Raw genomic sequence first — 18,976 nt, forward strand, 5'->3', positions numbered from 1 at the left:
ATGTATCTATCCATTAAAGTATTATTAGTTAGTAAGCATTACGTAGTAGATTTCTGGATTTGAATTCGTTTTTCTCAAGAAAAATACTAATATTTTCTCAAATAATAGAACCTTTTAAAAAGTAAGTTTATCTATTAGTGATTTGATCATTCCATTCTTCCCCGATTCTGATGTAATAACCGATTCTGTGCTAAATTTCCTATTACGATACAATTGCCAATTCCGATTCTGTATAAATATATATATATATATATATATATATATATATATATATATATATATATATATATAATGCACTGTAAAAGTAAATATATAAACAGATTATTACTACTCATAATTTTATTATTATTTTTATTATTATTATTGTTGTTGTTGTTGTTGTTGTTGTTGTTGTTGTTGTTGTAGCAATCGTTGGATTAGTCGTATTACCAGCGTAACAGTATTAGCACAACTTTGAATGTATATTCCCAGGACAGTACGCATGACGTATCTAATTTAATTACTTTAATCAATTGCAATTATTCAGTTTTTTTACAGGAATCAAACACCCATGAGAACATCAATCATGTTACTATGATCTTAACTCGTTCAGTTTCCCTCACTGCAAGATTTAAATTCAACTTTCATTGCTAATCACGTTTGCAGTTCTAGAAAAGATGCTAAAGACGGAACATCTTCCTCAATGTGCGTATAAATATAAATCGAATCATTAATATTTTTAACCACTTTGGAGTAAAATGAATTCATCAGTAATATAATTAACAATAGTAATTTCGATAAATATTTTGAATTTATTTGAGGTAACAATTTTCGGTAAAACACATTCGGTTTGGTTAAATTTCTAGCTATATTTCTTCTTTATTAGTTAGTTATTATTATTACGTTTAATTCATCATCTCTACAATGCTTTGCTAAAGTTGTTTAAATTCAGTCGTACTGCATCAATTCTTACCTACGAAAATATAAATAGCATATTTTCTCTGGTTGAAACGTGTTATGAATTTTGATTAGAATTGTTATATTAAGTCATCAATACAAATTTGTTAGAATATATATGAATTTATATTTAAAAAAATGCTAATGTTTATATTTTTTGCGTTGTATTGAATTATTAGCTTACATATTCTAATAAAATATTTGGTTCGTGAACATCCGATTAGGGAGATAAATTAATTCCAAATTCTTATGCAATAACTTAAAAATTACATTAAGTTCCCCAGGTACACGAAATCTGTTTTATTTAAAACAAACATATTTGGGTGATGTATATCCTACATGTAGAATATTTAGCTAGAAAATTGCTTTGACTGTAAAAAAGGTTGAGAATATTTATTGTTTTAAAGACAATAAAACTGATACAATTGAAAAATTCGTTTCTCTTGAAATATAATTGAATTGACAATAAGTTTTACAAATAACACTGTGAGCCTTTAGTTTACAAAATAAACTAAACCATATCAATTTAAATGTTATATAATACTATACATCCGATGTTAGATATCCATGTTGACATTAAAGTAGAATTTCTAGCAAGTTGTCGCTATTAATAATTATTTCCCATGCCATTAAATTAACCAGATTGCGATCTCATGCATATTAAAATTTCCCGAACTTAAAGCAATGCTCCAGACATAAGAGTCTTGTATACATTTAGGGACGTATTCCTTTTGAAAGTTTTTTTTTTTACATGCAAAGAGTTACAGGGATTCCTGCATGTTTTTGGTTAGACGCGAAACAAAATTAAAGACAGCGATACAATAATATGCAACAAGTAATCATAAAATCATTTAAATGCGTTTTATATATGTATATTTACATTTACGTTTTCGTTTTAGTTTTTTTTTAATTGACCAACGACAAGCTTAACCGCATTATTTTATGTGCGGCCTCCCATTAACCTAATGCGAATATGATAATGATTTTATGTCGGTAAACGTATCATTGTGTAAAATGTAATATTAAAAATGTTACTGTATATAAACAAGCACTTCGTTTGTATATAAATTTTAATACATGCTCATCTTACGGATAAAGATATAATTTATCAAAATAATTCTTATTTGCATAATTAAGGTCAACTTTCATAGTCTGAAATAGTAATCATTCAGAAACGAAAATGTGTATTATTTAAATTATTCTATTATTTTCCACCTGTGTAATATTAACTGTTTGAATAACATAAAAATGGGAACTGTTTACAATAAATTTATTACTATCAACAATCATGATCTAAGAGAGTTTGGAAATAAGAACATACTTTAAAAATCATCAAATATTATCAGATTATTTTATTAGCAGTTTAACCGTTAAAATGTTTATAAGCCGACTTTGATCATCGAACTAAATTCAATAGAAACCACCAGTTTTCAACAATAAAACACGAAATAATAGGTTTTCAGCAATACAACAACTCTGTATGAAATGAAATCTCATGTGCAGTATAAACGGAAGATATTTGTTTAAATTTGCCTAAAAGAGTCGTATAATATATATTTCTTAAATTTAAGAAAGGAGATGAATTAAATATGCATGGCTTTTCAGTAAAATTAAATCAATTAAATGTTTTCTGAATGATTTTCATAATATATAAACTTTAGGCATTCCGATGAAAACGTAGAAACCATAATCATCGCCGTCGTCGTCACCATCATCATAATCATCATCGTCGTGGTCGTCGACATCGTTATCGTCGTCATAATCATCATCGTCATCATCATCGCCATCATCGTCATCATGGTCATCATCATCGTCATCCTCATCATCGTCGTCGTCGATGTTCTTTTTATTTATAAAACCTGTTTTCCTTTTCCTTGCAACTTGTTTTATATATTGATTGTCTTGTTAAAGTAAGATACAATTAACCTCCACAAATTGCCTGCTCTTCCTCTTGATCTCCTCTATTGCCCTGTGTTTATTTTCTGCCGATCTTGCTGCTCCACGGCATCAATTAACTTTTTAAAAAAAATCGGCGCAAGTTTGCTTAGCTAATACTAATATCGCATAAGGATGTTAGAAAATGCAGACATGTATATAAAAAGCTAAAAAGAAATAATGACATAAATAATTAGAATCGGTCATCTCTAATTGTTTATCCGATACTGTCAGTAATAAACCCGTTTAAAATCTTTAAGATAAACACACACGTTTCTATTGTTATAATATGTGTTTTAATTATTCTGATACTCCTGGTATATATAATTTCTAATGGCTACTCCTTTATAAGATGAAATATGGGTGATAAGAAAATGACGTGAAGCGGCTAGAATAAAAACAAATTTTCAAAATTTATTTCCATGGCAAGTGCTCGTCCGAGCTCCAATCTCTGGTCCCCCCTCGCCAATCCTTCACGATAAACACCCGCTTAGCTAAAACTATTGTCAGTACTTCCCCCTCTTTATCTGTGCCTTAATCAAAACATAGATTCCATGAACATCGCCTCTTTCTGAAAAGTGCACGCCTGTGCAATTATCTTCTGTTTCCCTCTTTCCCACCTGACTACAACTTGAATGTCTTCAAGTCCAACATAAACAAATTCCTGATTAATCGCCCCTTTTCTGTAAGATATTGCATTGAACTTTGTTTTCTTCATCAGTGAGCCAACGATTAAGGAGAATTTTCATGAACAAGGTTTTCTTCGAAAAATATTTCATCTGGTCAACAGAGTACCATACGATTTCTTCCCTTTAAGCTAACCCAAATCCAGCATCAACATATATTTTACATGAATCATCTTTATAAATTATTACATTTAGATAATTTAAATCATAGTTTCAATACTCTAATGCGGTTTTTATCATTAAACTGGCTACGGTCCATCACGGATATCTTATGGCTTTTATAACTGGTTACTACATATTAAAATAATGATTACCGTATTAAAAAGCACTAACAAAACTAATAAAATATAAATGACATATCTTTTAAAGGAGTATTTAAGATGGGCAATGACGATAAAATCAAGAGAATTACATTATAATGCATATACCATTAGGTTATCAGATATCCTAACTTAAAAAAAGAAGTTCGAAAGAGAGAGAGAGAGAGAGAGAGAGAGAGAGAGTTAACTAATTGACTTAAACAGTTTCTTTTTCTTTTTCAAATAAGGTTTCTCTAATCTCCTGTTCGAAAAGAGCAGTCGCGTTGACATGTTCGCTTGCATAAGCCGGACAGTGAGTGATCGACTTGAACGGGGTTGCTGACGCTTTGGCGCGTGTCTGCCTGTTTGCTTCATTGCGTGCGCATGTCTAAAAGCTTAGCGCAGCATCGACTGGCTCGCTAATCGAAGACTTCTCGTAGCCAGAATGCGTTCATCGAAATGAGGAAGAATACAAATGGGACAGTAGAAACAGACGGAAATACGAACAACCGTATCGCTTTTGAAGTTATTCCTAGGTTTGTCTGATTATATCAAACAGATTGAACTTGAGATCTGTTTTAAAACATCTGTATATGAAATGTTAGGAGGGAAATTATTTACTATTCTTAGGCCTAGTTGATTAGTTAATTACTCATTTTTATGGTTAATACACTTATTTCCTCAAGGGAAGAATCGAATATCTAAGCCTTTGTCTACGACAAATGGATTGCCTTTTTTTCGCAAAGGACTTCATTTGTACTCTTTTCATCCACTTAATAAAATATATTACTACATTTAGGCATTTTCTTATGCCTATCACACAAAGTTTGTCGTTTTTTCGATTCGAAATAGAAGAACATGACCTCGTGTTGTGGTTCTAATAAGTTTAATACTTGAATGAAAAGAGACGGAACCTAAGAATGCTTCCATGATAAATAGATCAATCCAAACATACATTTTTACAGGGCAACAACATTAAGTTGTGTTTTATATAGTGTTATATTACGAAGTTATCCCATAGAACTGAACAAACCAGGCCTATTAACTTAGAACTTTCAAAAATTCCAAACGTAATTGATAGCCATTGATTTCTTTCGAATTGTGATTTCGTGAGTCGCATTGCTTTTTGTTTGGATTGTAACAGCGTTTTCATTATAGTAAAAATATGCAAATGAAAAAAATAACAGAACAGCAATAGTTTTTCCATTAATTAAATGTGTATATATATATTTATATATATATATATATATATATATATATATATATTTATATATATATATATATATATATATATATATATATATATATATATATATATATATATATATAATGGAAATTGTATGTGTATGTAAGCGTGTGTACAGTTTCCTCCCACATTTCACTGCCAATTTTAAGTCTACAGACTTTAAAATTGATAAAGGTGGAATTGAGATATAGGAATATCTTTTTAATCGGTTTATGGCCAGAAAATGTCTGTAATCGGTAAAAGTTAAACGGTTTAACCTTTGAAAAATCAATAAAAGTCCCTAACCAATGTTAGGTCTAAACAGTTAAAATTTCAGTTGTAGGTTCCTCGGACAGGGATAAAAGATTTTATATCATTGGAACCCAAAACAATACATATAAAGGGGTCAATATTACAATGAAATTTAAAAAAATGATCTCAGAAAATTTATAGTTAAAATAGACGAAATTTTACATAAAATCTAGTCAGACATAAGAAAAGCGTTTTAATCGGGTTTTAGCCGAAAATTTGGCTATCAAGTTATCAAAGTTTAAACAATTTTGCCGTGTCTAGTAAACTATTCAGCAAATATTGGGTATAAACATTTAAAATTTTAAGATAAAACCTGTTCAGACCTTTAGCAATTTTTTTAATCAGTTTTTAGGCGAAATTTTGGTTGCCAAGAGATCAAAGTTTAAGGAGTTGACTGTGAATAATCTGCCAAACTCCTGCGCCAATTTTGGGACTAACATCTTGGAATTCGAGAAGTAGATTACATTGACATGAGTAAACCTTTTATATACATATATATGTCTATATAAATGATAATAAAATATACAAATAATATATATATGTATGTATATATATATATATATATATATATATATATATATATATATATATATATATATATATATAAAAGAATACTGAGGTTAATAGGAACACAGATTAATTAATTGTGCAGTAACCAGTCTTATAGAGTATTTTTGGAGTATTATACTGTAGAACCCCCTAAGCAAAGAAAACGAGAATAGTTGTTTGTTTGAATTGAACTCAGAAAATCATCAATTTTCTGAACGTACATTTTTTGTTTGAATAAAGATATTTTCTTAACACATGTACTTTCGGTGTAAGCTTATCTCTTCAGACGAAGATATATCTTATTCTAAATAATATAGTTGTTTTTGTTGTTGGCAACTGAAAATATAAGTCTTTCTAATCGTAATATTTCTTCATTTGCAAAATATTAATGCAGTGATATATTCGCAGAGCAGTCAAGTATTTAGGTCTTAATTTTGTTATCGTCACCGTTCGTTCTATTTTTGCAATACTTCAGATGTTTCATAAACTTGAGGTCAAGTAACAAAGTTATCAATAACTTTATCCGCATAGTCTTGTTTATAGATATTTTCTAAAATTTCGGTAAGATTGTATTAATGCTTATAAAATTTCACATACACTTAAGTCCCACAAATATATTCGAGAAAATAGCCTTACTATCCAACAAAATCTTTATTTTTGATAGCCTTACAAACCCAAATAACTTTTGTAAACACAAACATTGTACTGCACAACAAAATTAAATATAAAACCAACTCAGACTGTTACACACATTACATTAAGCGAGTAATTGGATTGCGATTAATTATATATTCCTACGAATATCATAAACATTAAATAGAAATATAAGATCAATTAGAAAAAAGAAACAGTATCTTACATACTTAATAATTTGCTACAAAAATAATTGTGTATTTTATGACATTTTAAGACTAATTATCATGTGATTAACTTCATAAATTTAAGCATATTTTAATATTTTCGAAGAAAGCAAATATCAGATATATATATATATACATATATATATATATATATATATATATGTGTGTGTGTGTGTGTGTGTGTGTGTGTGTGTGTGTGTGTGTGTTTAAAATCTATTGAGACCATATTTTACTAAAACGAGTTTAACGATTTTAGAAAAGTATTCCGGACTAGTTAGCATTAACGTGTGTTACATGAATTAAACACAAAATTTAAGGGCATTAAGTGATTAGTAACGTGTATTAGGAAATGAACATGCAAATCAAGAGAGTTTTGATGAAGGCAATTGTCGTGATTATCTAATGAGATAATGAAAAAAAGATACATCATGTTAAATCCATGATAAAAATGCGGACACGATTTGTTAGTGTGTGTTAACCATTAATAATTATATAACATTAATGAAATGGATTAGAGAAATATGATTGAAAGAAATTCAGACAGCGTGTTGCCAGTGAAAAGATGCACTTACCGATTTCTTCCAAAATTAATGGATCTGTAATAAAAAGACTCTCGTCAATTACTTTTTTAATTAGCATTTCAATTATATTTTTTCATTGGCATTCCAATAAGTAACATTTAAGACAGGTTTTAAAAAATAATATTCGGAAATATGATCGTATTATTTATATACGGTTGGCATCTGAAAATAAATCGCAAATCTTCTTCAGTGGATATGTTATATAATTGAATACCGAAAACAAAATAATCGACGACGAAAAAAATGCCACTGTAAAATATCGACGGTATTTTGCATAAGCCGAAATAAAAAAAAATATGATACAAGCTAGCGTTAATATAGACACTTTTTAGAAACTTTTATCCCAGAATATTAGTTTTTCAGTACGAATATTAGAAATAGACAGTGATTGACCGCGTTTATATTTAGGCAAATGGAGCTTAACAGTTTTTTACACTCAGTATACCGCATAAAACATTTTCTCGATATTTCGAGTATTGTGGGGAAGGAGTTAAAATGGATAAAACACTTATCATAATTCGATCGAAATAAAGAAGCTGAATACACGTGAACATCAATTTGGGTGTTCATAATATGCACTAGCGATTATACAGATACATATATGTGGGTTTGTGTCCAATATTATATATATATATATATATATATATATATATATATATATATATATATATATATATATATATAGAGAGAGAGAGAGAGAGAGAGAGAGAGACGTTCGTTGCAGTTCTTTCAAACCCTACCAGGTTTTGCAAGTTTCGAACTTCCCTCTCTGTCTCTCGGTCTACACCTCCATGTATGTTTTTTTTTTATTTACCACTGAAGTTTATTTAAACTTTATGTTCTCTACATATCAATCAAATTGTGAACTACGTTAAAAACAACATACATATAACAAACTATATGTATAATATATATATATATATATGTATATCTATATATATATAGATATATGTATATTTATATATATATATAATTTCCATTATATATATACATACATACATACATACATATATATATATATATATATATATATATATATATATATATATATATATATGAGTGTTAATATACAGGTTTATACTTGGGAGTGTGTTTTTTTTTAATATCTACTAATAAAATAAAAATTACATTGCAACCATTGATTTAACTTAGTTCTTTTTCCTATACTGAGTTACTCCTCATTCATCCAATTCTATCAATTAGTTGGTACTGTTTGTTTTGTTAACTTTCGTATAATGTTCCAATGTGTTATGGATATGAAGCATTTCCATTTTACAGTGAATATCTCCAACATCGATTTTCCGATAAGTTTATGAAGTCAAATTTTATCCAAATTAATTCTATATTTAACCTATATTAATGGAATGTCGAATGTAATGGCCTTTTCATTGATTTTCCTATTTCCCAGGATGAATTATTTCATCTATTTATCGCATAGGAATTATTTCTTACCTGCAGTCAGTTCAGTAAAAAAAAAAACATAAACTAAAATTATTCGACTGGATAGATCCGAGTAATAGACAATAAGATAAGAACAAAAACGTAAACACCAGAAATATATGGCTACAAGGAGCAGACAACACCAGTTTGGATAATAGCATGAAAAAAAGTAAAATTTAATACAAGTCCATATCCACATATCCTAATATTAACACGCATATATATATATATATATATATATATATATATATATATATAGAGAGAGAGAGAGAGAGAGAGATATAGATAATAAATACATATGTATGTTACTCCTCATGAAACTAATTCTATCAATTTACTGGTACTGTTATATATATATATATATATATACTTATCTATCTTTCTCTCTCTCTATATATATACATATCTATATTTCTCTCTCTCTCTCTCTCTATATATATATGTATATATATATATATATATATATATATATATATATATATATAAAGGTGTATTAGTTCTAAATATGGCAAAATACATGCATCAACATCTAATCATGTTTGTTTAATGTAAAGGGAAGTTTAACATATTAGAAAAATGGTGTTCACAAGATTGACCCAATCCCCTTCTAATACTTATCTTTCTAATAAGATTATATTTCTATATGCATGGAAAAACACTGTATTTATTGCATATAATTTGAATGATATCAAGAATTATGCAAACCATTGTTTTATTACGTCATCATTACTTGTTTTTTGGAAGTAATAATTAAACTTGATATTTAGAAGATTTACGAAAGTACCAATGAGGAAAATGTTATATACTTGTAGTACAATACTTGTATCCGTATCTGTTGTAGGCACAGTATATATATTTCAAAAAATAAAATATAGGGTAATCCGTTTTCTACGTTCATCGTTATATAATCTCGTCGAACATTATGTCAAGCATTGATCAACGGGTTTTGTAAAACTTTAAAAAAAAACAGCTAATATTTAAAAGATCGTACGAACAAACATTTTTATTTCGACTTGGGTATGCGATTATTAAAATAGGATCATGAATGTGTGTGTTTTTTATTAATGTATTATCTAGTTGTTGATTTGTCATTGGTTACAAGTATTTAATACTTATTTCATAACAATTCACTCCGCTTTTATTTTAGTTAGATTTAGTGTTGAATACGTTTTTATGATCGAAACCAATTGTCGCTTGACGGATTATGAACATCATTGGAAGATTTATAACCATGAACGTAATATACACAATATGACTTATTTCTGACAAATATGATTATATTGTAACCTACTTGTAACGTATGAAAATAATATGCTGATTGGTTTAATCTAAAGACTATAAAAGAAAATATGTATCAGTTGCACTGCTGTTCTAACTGCGTCGGCAAACACAGCCGTCCAAATTGTAGAAAAATGGTTTCCGTCCTGATTCGGAGTGAATCTTCCCCGGTGATACCAACCTATACATTTTTATAACTACGGACATAAAGGGACAAGCCTTCTCAAATGGTCACATTTCTTCTACTGGCAATGCACATAGTTGCTTACTTTCTGTAATCTTTCTAGAACCGGTATGTAAGCGTGATTGCGCTGTCTATGAAAAAAAAAATACAAATTGAAAGAAAATTACATATTACAAAAGCAACCTCAAGAGTTTGGACTCAAAATTCAGATGAGTTTTACATGTTAACAAAATTGGTGGAGATACCGTGGTAAATATATGCTAATTACAAACGGAACATGGTGCATTTCCTACTTATTTAGTACGTAAAATATATAGTCGCTAACGACTAATTTGAGTTGCAATCAATTCGTAAGGATAAGCTTGTGAATTTCAAAATGTTCCCGCTAATTTGTCACCTCGGGACCTCATCACCGAATAAATTGCGAGATGTATTTTAGCAAACAATACAATCGCCCGAAAAGTAGGTCACTGGATCACAATTAGTATTTCGCCTCACGTCTATTTTCCATTCTACCTGCTTTCCAAGTAAATTTTAGCATTATGAATGTCTTATGGGGCATGTACCCCGTCTAGTTTTCATACATTTGACAAGAAGTTCCCAGGAGTATCATGCAAACACAACAGACAGGAGCACTGAGGCAGTTGTTTTAACTCACTTTTTGTCTCCCCTAATCTGTTTCGTTTTAACCTTTCTAGAAAATGTATATAATCATTATGATGTTTTCCTTCGTATGTACTCTTACCAGTTAGCGTGTCCTTAACAAAAGATTTCCATGAGTAATATTGCAGTAATTAATATTGTAGTCACTGCCAATAAGATATGGAATGACCCTTTCCTAAATAAAAAAAAAGTAGTGGATGTGTGTCAACTGACGATAATGGCCAAACAATTTCGTCGGGCAAATTCAAAGTCTGAGGGGTTAGATTAATAGAATTCTCCTTTTTTGCGATTGATGTTCGATGGGAACGCGAACCAATCGACAATTTCTAGGAGAGGAACTATTGAAAGATCAAGGCAGTGCCACTGACGAGTTGAACTTTTCGAACTCGGTTTGACATCGGCAACTTCAAATCGGATTGTCGACCCATTCAGTCGCAAAATTGGTCACGCGGCGCTCTCCCGAGTGTGTCTGACCTAATCGGACGCAACTAGCTCCATTGAGCAAGACACCGAGATGGGAGAGGCGTTTGGACAATAGGCTAATTAAATGACACACTTCGTAGAACTTGATTCGCTTTCTATTTGCGCTGTCTTTTCTGGCTGCTTATTTATTTATTTGTTTTTCATCTAGATTTTTTTTTTAAGTTCATTTTTTTTTATGTGACCTAACAGCAAACTGTAAAGTTTAACAAATTCTTTATCGGTTACATATAAACCAACACAGCATATTTTCTTTTTATAATGTACATCAATTTGTATTCCCTCTTGCTTCGTGCCTGTAGCTGAGTCTAAAACAATTACAGCGTAATTAACTGAATATTTCCAGAATCTATTCTGGCGTAACTTCTATTTGTAAATTACCGCAAGTTTTACTTAATGACTTCTGACATTTCACATTGAGGGATTGTTATTATATTTTATAAACATCCGGTGCGAACGCAGACCACACAATATTGTCTTACTTCTTTTAAGTTGACGTTAGACAAAAGCATAATAAGATACCATTTTAAAGATACTATCTGTATAGCAGGGTCAGAGACCTAATAATGCAATCTTTTGAAAGAGGTTACAGTTAATAATGTACTTAACATATAGAAATCATGATCTCGTATTTTCATATAGATGGCTGTATATCTTTCAGCCTAAGTCTGCAATTATATGAAATAATAGACAAATATTATCTACAATCAGTGTATTATCACATACTGAATATCATTTCTACATCTATCTTTTGCGGCATAGTAGTTTATTTACCTGCAAGTTATTTGGATATATTCAAAAAAAATATATCTTTATTCTATGATATTGTTATTCCTATTAAAGCAAGTTATGTTGTATGCGTTAGTACAGTTTCCATTTTAAAGTTTCAACTGTTTTAAAATATATTCAATAAACTTATATATATATATATATATACATATATATATATATATATATATATATATATATATATATATATATACATATACTAGCATGTGTGTCCGGCGTTGCCCAGGGGTGAGGGGTATGCTGAGCAAAACAAAATAAAGGTATTTTTTTTTACTTTAACCCCTATTATGACCCCTTAACAGTTATTGTTTAGAGCTATACTCCAGTTATTAAGATAGATCCCTGTCCAAGGAACCTATATCAAAAATTTCAAGTTGTTAGACCCGAAATTGTCGGAGAAGTTTAGTAGAGTTCTCAAAAGTCAAATCGTTGAACTTTGACCCCATAACAGCAATATTTCTGACTGAAAACTGATCACATAGATTTTTCTAAATCTCAGTACCCTGTATATCAAATTTTGAGTATGTAGAATAAAAATTGACAGAGTTATTGCGTAGGGAAGTGTGCACAGACAGACATACAGACAGAAACACAGGCAGATAGATATACACGTTCACTTTTATAGATATATAGATAGAAAGATAGATAGATTTGTTTAACAAACATATATACGTATAAATAAATATATATGGAAACAATTTTGTGTTTACTATAAACTTTTTTCGCCAATACTATGCAAGTATAATTCATGTAGAATATCTGCATGTATATAATTACACGTAATAGTTAACTAAAGATGATTATCCCATAAAAAACCCGAATCAACTAATAGGGAAATAATTAAAATGAATGTTAAAAAAATAATCATATTAGCTAGATCGTTTGCTTGGGAATGCAATTCAACAACCAAGATATGGGAAAATGGTAGTTTCTTTTTAAATAAATAGAAAAGAGGGGCTTTAATATGAATATCGATACACACCAAAGGAAACCGAATTCATAGGAGTATATATATATATATATATATATATATATATATATATATATATATATATATATATATATATGTATATATATATATACTAGAAATGAATGGCTCTCGTCTTCAGGAGGCCTCAAGTTTTGACAAGCTTCTGGGCTTGACCATTACTCCTGATCTTAAATGGAACACGTATATCAAATCTGTTGCCAAGGCCGCTGGAAAAATGGTGGGATCTTTCTATCGATCAAGTAGATATCTCACTGCTGATGCTATTCTCTACCTATATAAGAGCCAGGTACGTCCAAGGATGGAATACTGTTGCCACATCTGGGCAGGAGCTGCTAGAAAGGACTTGTCCTGCCTTGATAGAGTTCAAAATAGACTTCGTAGCCTCGTAGGAGATGTCCTTTTCTCCTCCTTGCAACCTCTATCTCACAGAAGAGATGTTGCGAGTTTGTCTCTGATGTATCGTTATTTTCATGGAAAGTGTTCAACTGAGCTTCAATCTATGGTCCCCCCTCGCAAAACTTTCACAAGAAACACTCGTCTAGCTTTAACCACTATCAATAATTTCCCCCACTCTTTATCTGTGCCTAAACCTAAACGTAGATTCCATGAACAAAGCTTCTTTCTTAGAACTGCACGCCTGTGGAATTGTCTTCCGTTTTCCTGCTTTCCGGCTGACTACAATATGGTTGTGTTCAAGTCTAAAGTAAATAAGTTCTTGATGAGCCGTTCCATATAAGTTATTAAATTTACCAAATTTTCATTACTAATGATTACTATATTGACCAATTTCTACTGTACACTCTTTAACCCTTATCCTTGAGTGGTCTCTGGGCCTTGATAATGTGGTGATGCCTTTGTAAAAAAAAAAAAAAGTACACATCGTTGACTGTGTTCAAGAAAAGCCTATAGAAAATGGACTCTGATTTATGAAGGAATAGGTTATGAAAACGAAGAGTTGTAAAGAGATAGCTTCGAATTTGTGGGTATCAAAACCAAAGCAAAATATGATGAAAGTAAAAATAAAATGAATAAACCCCATAATTTATTATACCATACCTGTTCACACTGAAACACTTATCACAATATTCTGTGGATCTATATTAACAAACCTTATTAATCTTTGTGACATATTTCCATTCTACTGAGGTCAGGTGCGAACGAACATCCCATATTTTTTATACCATATTTCTTAAAACTGAAACATAATTATCAAAGTATACTTACGCAGATAGATATGAAATGTCGTTATAAAGTGTGTGCCTATTTCCATTCCATGGAGGACAGGCGCTGACGCAGATCCACTAATTTTTTTATACGATCCCCATTTAAGTTAAACCAAGTTACCAAAGTATTCTGATATACATCTATATCAAAAACACTTGTAAACGTTTTTTTAAATTTTTTATTTTCATACTTTGTGGACCAGGCGCGAACGCCGACCACAATTTTAATGAACCACCGTTCTGCCAGATCAGACATTCCCATTCCTGTGTCTCGATACATCTTCTATCATTATATCTAATCAGTTTTTTTTTAAATACTCAACCATATAGGAGCTTATTCGTGACAAGGCACACACCCACACAGACATTCAGCTTTATATATATATATATATATATATATATATATATATATATATATATATATATATATATATATATATACTAGCAGAGGTTACCCGGCGTTGCCTGGGTGATCGGCCCCCTTCCCACTCCGAGGGGAAACAAAAAAAGTCACCCCTCTGGATTCACATGCTTGGTGCCGGCCTCCCCCCTTCAGGGAGAGATAATCCCCAACCCCATCTTCAGGGAGGTGGGTGCCTGGAGGCTTCTCCCCCCACCCAAAGAAAAAAGTCACCTCCTCTTGGCCTCTTGTCCCCATCACCCTTGGGGGGGACACCGGCTCCCTCCTTTAGGGGAGAAACTGCTAAGCTCTCCCCCTTTCGGGTGAGAAAATGCCAGGCTTCCCCTTTTGGTGGGGGGATGGTGGCGTGGCCTTCGTTATAAAGATGGCCGGCCAGCTGAAAAAATGACGTCATCGCCGAGGTCCCAACAAGCAAGATATGTGGAACTCTTAGACTGTCAATAATGAACAGTAATTTTTACAGACAGCGTTACAAAACTTCAAAATTGGATTAAAATAAAGAAATAAAGAAAGAACACGGTGATTTATACTGAAACTCATCTAATATTAATAATAAAAAAATAATTAAAAAAACACAAGTTTGTTTAAGTATTATAAGCAATTGTATATTTCGTTGTATTATAGATTTTAAAGATTAGAATGCGTTCTTTAATTACTTATAAATTACATTTTAAAAAAGTGAAGGCACACGATTTTATTTGTAGTAAACTTGAAGTTTATTTAATATAATTAAATGAAAATTATACATGTAAGATTATGAATATTTGAAGCAGAACACAAGCAAAACATTTGATATGAGTTAAGACAATAAACAAATATTAAAATTAAACTATTTTTTTTAATCAAAATGAATTTTTTTAAAATCAAAATTAATGTTGGGTTTGAATTACTGTACACATAGATTCGAAAAAGTTGTCAAACAACAAATATATAACAAATAAATGTTATCAAAGGCAAGATAAGTTACTTCTCTACCAAACTGGATATATTTTTCGTATTTTTATTCAATGTAACATGTTTATTCAGCTCGAAAACCATACAGTGTTTACCGATGTATTGGAAAATTCAAGATGGCGTCTGACTCCCTCTTTAACAGGGTAAGTTTGGGAAAAGGTGTTATAAATAAAAAAAACTGGATAAAATACTGTTAAAAACTCGCTCAATATATGTTACCGTAGTATAGTTTGACATATATTCGGCGGGTTTTTAATAGTATTCTTTCTAGTTTTTTTTATTTATAACACCTTTTCCCATACTTCCCGTGTTGAAGATGGAGTGAGGCGCCATCTTGAATTTTCCAATACATCGGTAAACACTGTATGTTTTTCGAGCTGAATAAATATGTTACATTGAATAAAAACACGAAAAAGGTATCCAGTTTGGTAGAAAAGTAACTTATCTTGCCTTTGATAACATTTATTTTTTATATATTTGTTTTTTGACAACTTTTTCGAATCTATGTGTACAGTAATACAAACCCGTATGTTGTATAGATTTTTTATTTAAAACACCTTTTTCAAAACTTACGGTGTTAAAGAGGGTGTGAGACGCCATCTTGAATTTTCAAATACATCGGTAAACACTATGTTTTTCGAAGTGAATAAATATGTTACATTGAATAAAAACACGAAAAATATATCCAGTTTGGCAGAAAGGTAACTTATCTTGCCTTTGATAACATTTATTTGTTACATATTTGCTTCCACCCTCCCAAAACAAATTAGAGTGGTCGGTGTTCTGTAATAGCGTATCTGGATATTTACCAAAAAAAATATTTAGGTTTGGCTATAAATTCCTAAACTCATTTCATCCTAAATAATTTAGGTGACTGAAATAGGAATCTAATTGAATCTTTAATTTCCTGAATAGTATCCGATAATTCATTTGTCTTAGAGTTATATCGAATACATTAATACGGATTTTAGGGGCTTTTTTCGTAATGTTACTGTAAAAATTATTTTTTATTGTTACAAATTACGATGCTTTAAAAAAAGCAGAAATAAATTCTTGCGTTTTTTATTTACTACTGAAAACCATAACTTTAAATTTTTTAAACAAAATAAAAACATTTTCACTAAGAGTTAAGTAAAAAGTAATGAGTTCATTATATTCTGGTATCATTATTTGAAAAATACTGCAATTTTCATTAATATTCGTTAATTTCCTGATTTTTAGTGAATTTTTCAGTAAAGGGAGGAGTCAAAATGTGTATACACTTTGAGCATCGTCATTCATTTTGAGACCACGTGTGGTTAATTTAAATATCCAGTTTGGCGGAAAAGTAACTTATCTTGCCTTTGATAACATTTATTTGTTATATATTTGTTTTTTTACAACTTTTTCGAATCTATGTGTACAGTAATACAAACCCGAAATGAAAAGACCACGAGTAAACGCGCGTTTTTTTTAGTTTTGTTCATATATATATATATATATATATATATATATATATATATATATATATATATATATATATATATATATATATATATATATATATATATATTTTTAAATTTTATTTTTCTAGCTTTTAAAAACAGGTTTAAAATTTTATCAGCCGGCATAATTTATTTTTAAATATTGAAAAATTTCAGGAAAATTAATTTTTGCTAGATTTTTAAAACATGTGTGTCAACAGCTTAAAAATCGTCTCTTCAAAAGAACATGCTATAAAGAGTGTGTGCGCGTGTGCGCCTGTGCTGGGTAGTAGTAGTAGTAGTAGTAGTAGTAGTAGTAGTAGTAGTAGTAGTAGTACTAATAATCTGTCCAGCGTTTGCTTTCCTGTTGTGTGTACGTTGTGCGGATAGCGCCAGAATGGCGGACGTTGAGTCGGAGGTTGGATTGTGATGTCTGGTGTAAGTGTCGTATTTTTGTACTTTGTAAATGGCAAGTTATAAAAAATAAAACCCTTCCAAGATGGGCAATAAATAAGACCAAAATATTTTATGGTAAAGTTAAGAGCGTAAGAACTATAGTTTTTTAGGAGATGTGATTATTGGATTAACCAATCAGAAATCGTCTGTGGCACACAAATCTCTGTTTTTATAGATATATAGAAATATAGTAAAAAAATAATAATTATGAATGCTTAATCAATTTTAAAAGGAACACAAACAAAATCAGCTTGGTGTACGATCGTTTCTGAAATGATATTCATTTGGATTTAAGCTGAAATAATTATTTACAATAATTGATAAAGGGGTTTTCTTGGAATATATTCCCCTCATAAAGAAAACTGGATGGAGGTTGAATGTAACACATATAGACAAAAAATGTATTTGGACGTATTAGTCATATATTTCTGATTAGGTTCCATGAGCAAATTTGATTTAAGTTCAATCAGTGTATCTTTGCTCGTGCGGTTGTATCTTTTCTTTAAATGGTTGAAATACTATATATATATATATATATATATGTATATATATATATGTATGTATATATATGCACTTTTGCGTGTACTGTGTATATATATACATATACATCTATATATATATATATATATATATATATATATATATATACAGAACACGCAAAAGTATCGGATACATTACATTTTCCTTTATAACTTTAATTAGGGTTCAAGATTTTACCTGAAATTTGGTCAGTATATTTACATTACTATTCTAAATAATATTTGGGGTCGTAATTATAACATTAAAGTTTAGACAGTTTATATTATGGAAAAAATATTAATCAACTAACGCAAAAGTGTTGGATACATTGATTTAATATTTAGTTGCATAGCCTTTATTGCGTTCAACAGCTTCTAATCGCTTTCTACATTTTGCAAAGATATCAGGTATTTTGCGATATTCTTTTGCAGAACTGTTGTGGTTTTTGAATATTTTGTGAACACCTCTTGTGAACATGTATCTTCAATATTTTTCACAAATTTTCAATTGGGCTGAGGTCTGGAGACTGACTGGGCCAAATAAGAACGCCAATTCCCTTATGTCTTAGCCATTTTTGATTAGTTTGGCAGAATGTTTGGGAACATTGTCTTGCTGAAACATAAAATTGCTATTATGTCCCAACAAATCAGCTGATGTCTGGAGGTTTTTCTCCAAAATCTCCCTGTACATACGACCATTCATTCTACCATTGATGGTTTCTTGTTCACCAGT

General features: G+C 30.2%; 1 protein-coding gene across 2 annotated transcripts in view; it reads right to left on the minus strand.

Moving 5' to 3' along the window:
* LOC145284796 (uncharacterized) overlaps positions 1-18,976 on the minus strand; it is a 279,090-nt gene that overhangs the window by 47,641 nt on the left and 212,473 nt on the right. For both annotated transcript variants that reach the window (XM_080133763.1, XM_080133762.1), the window contains one exon: positions 7,375-7,398. In XM_080133763.1, coding sequence (XP_079989889.1) covers positions 7,375-7,398 — 24 coding nt within the window. The remainder of the gene's footprint in view (positions 1-7,374; positions 7,399-18,976) is intronic.

Source organism: Euprymna scolopes, chromosome 9, assembly GCF_053919585.1.
Source record: "Euprymna scolopes isolate OS-2025 chromosome 9, ASM5391958v1, whole genome shotgun sequence".
Taxonomy (NCBI): Eukaryota; Metazoa; Mollusca; class Cephalopoda; order Sepiida; family Sepiolidae; genus Euprymna; species Euprymna scolopes.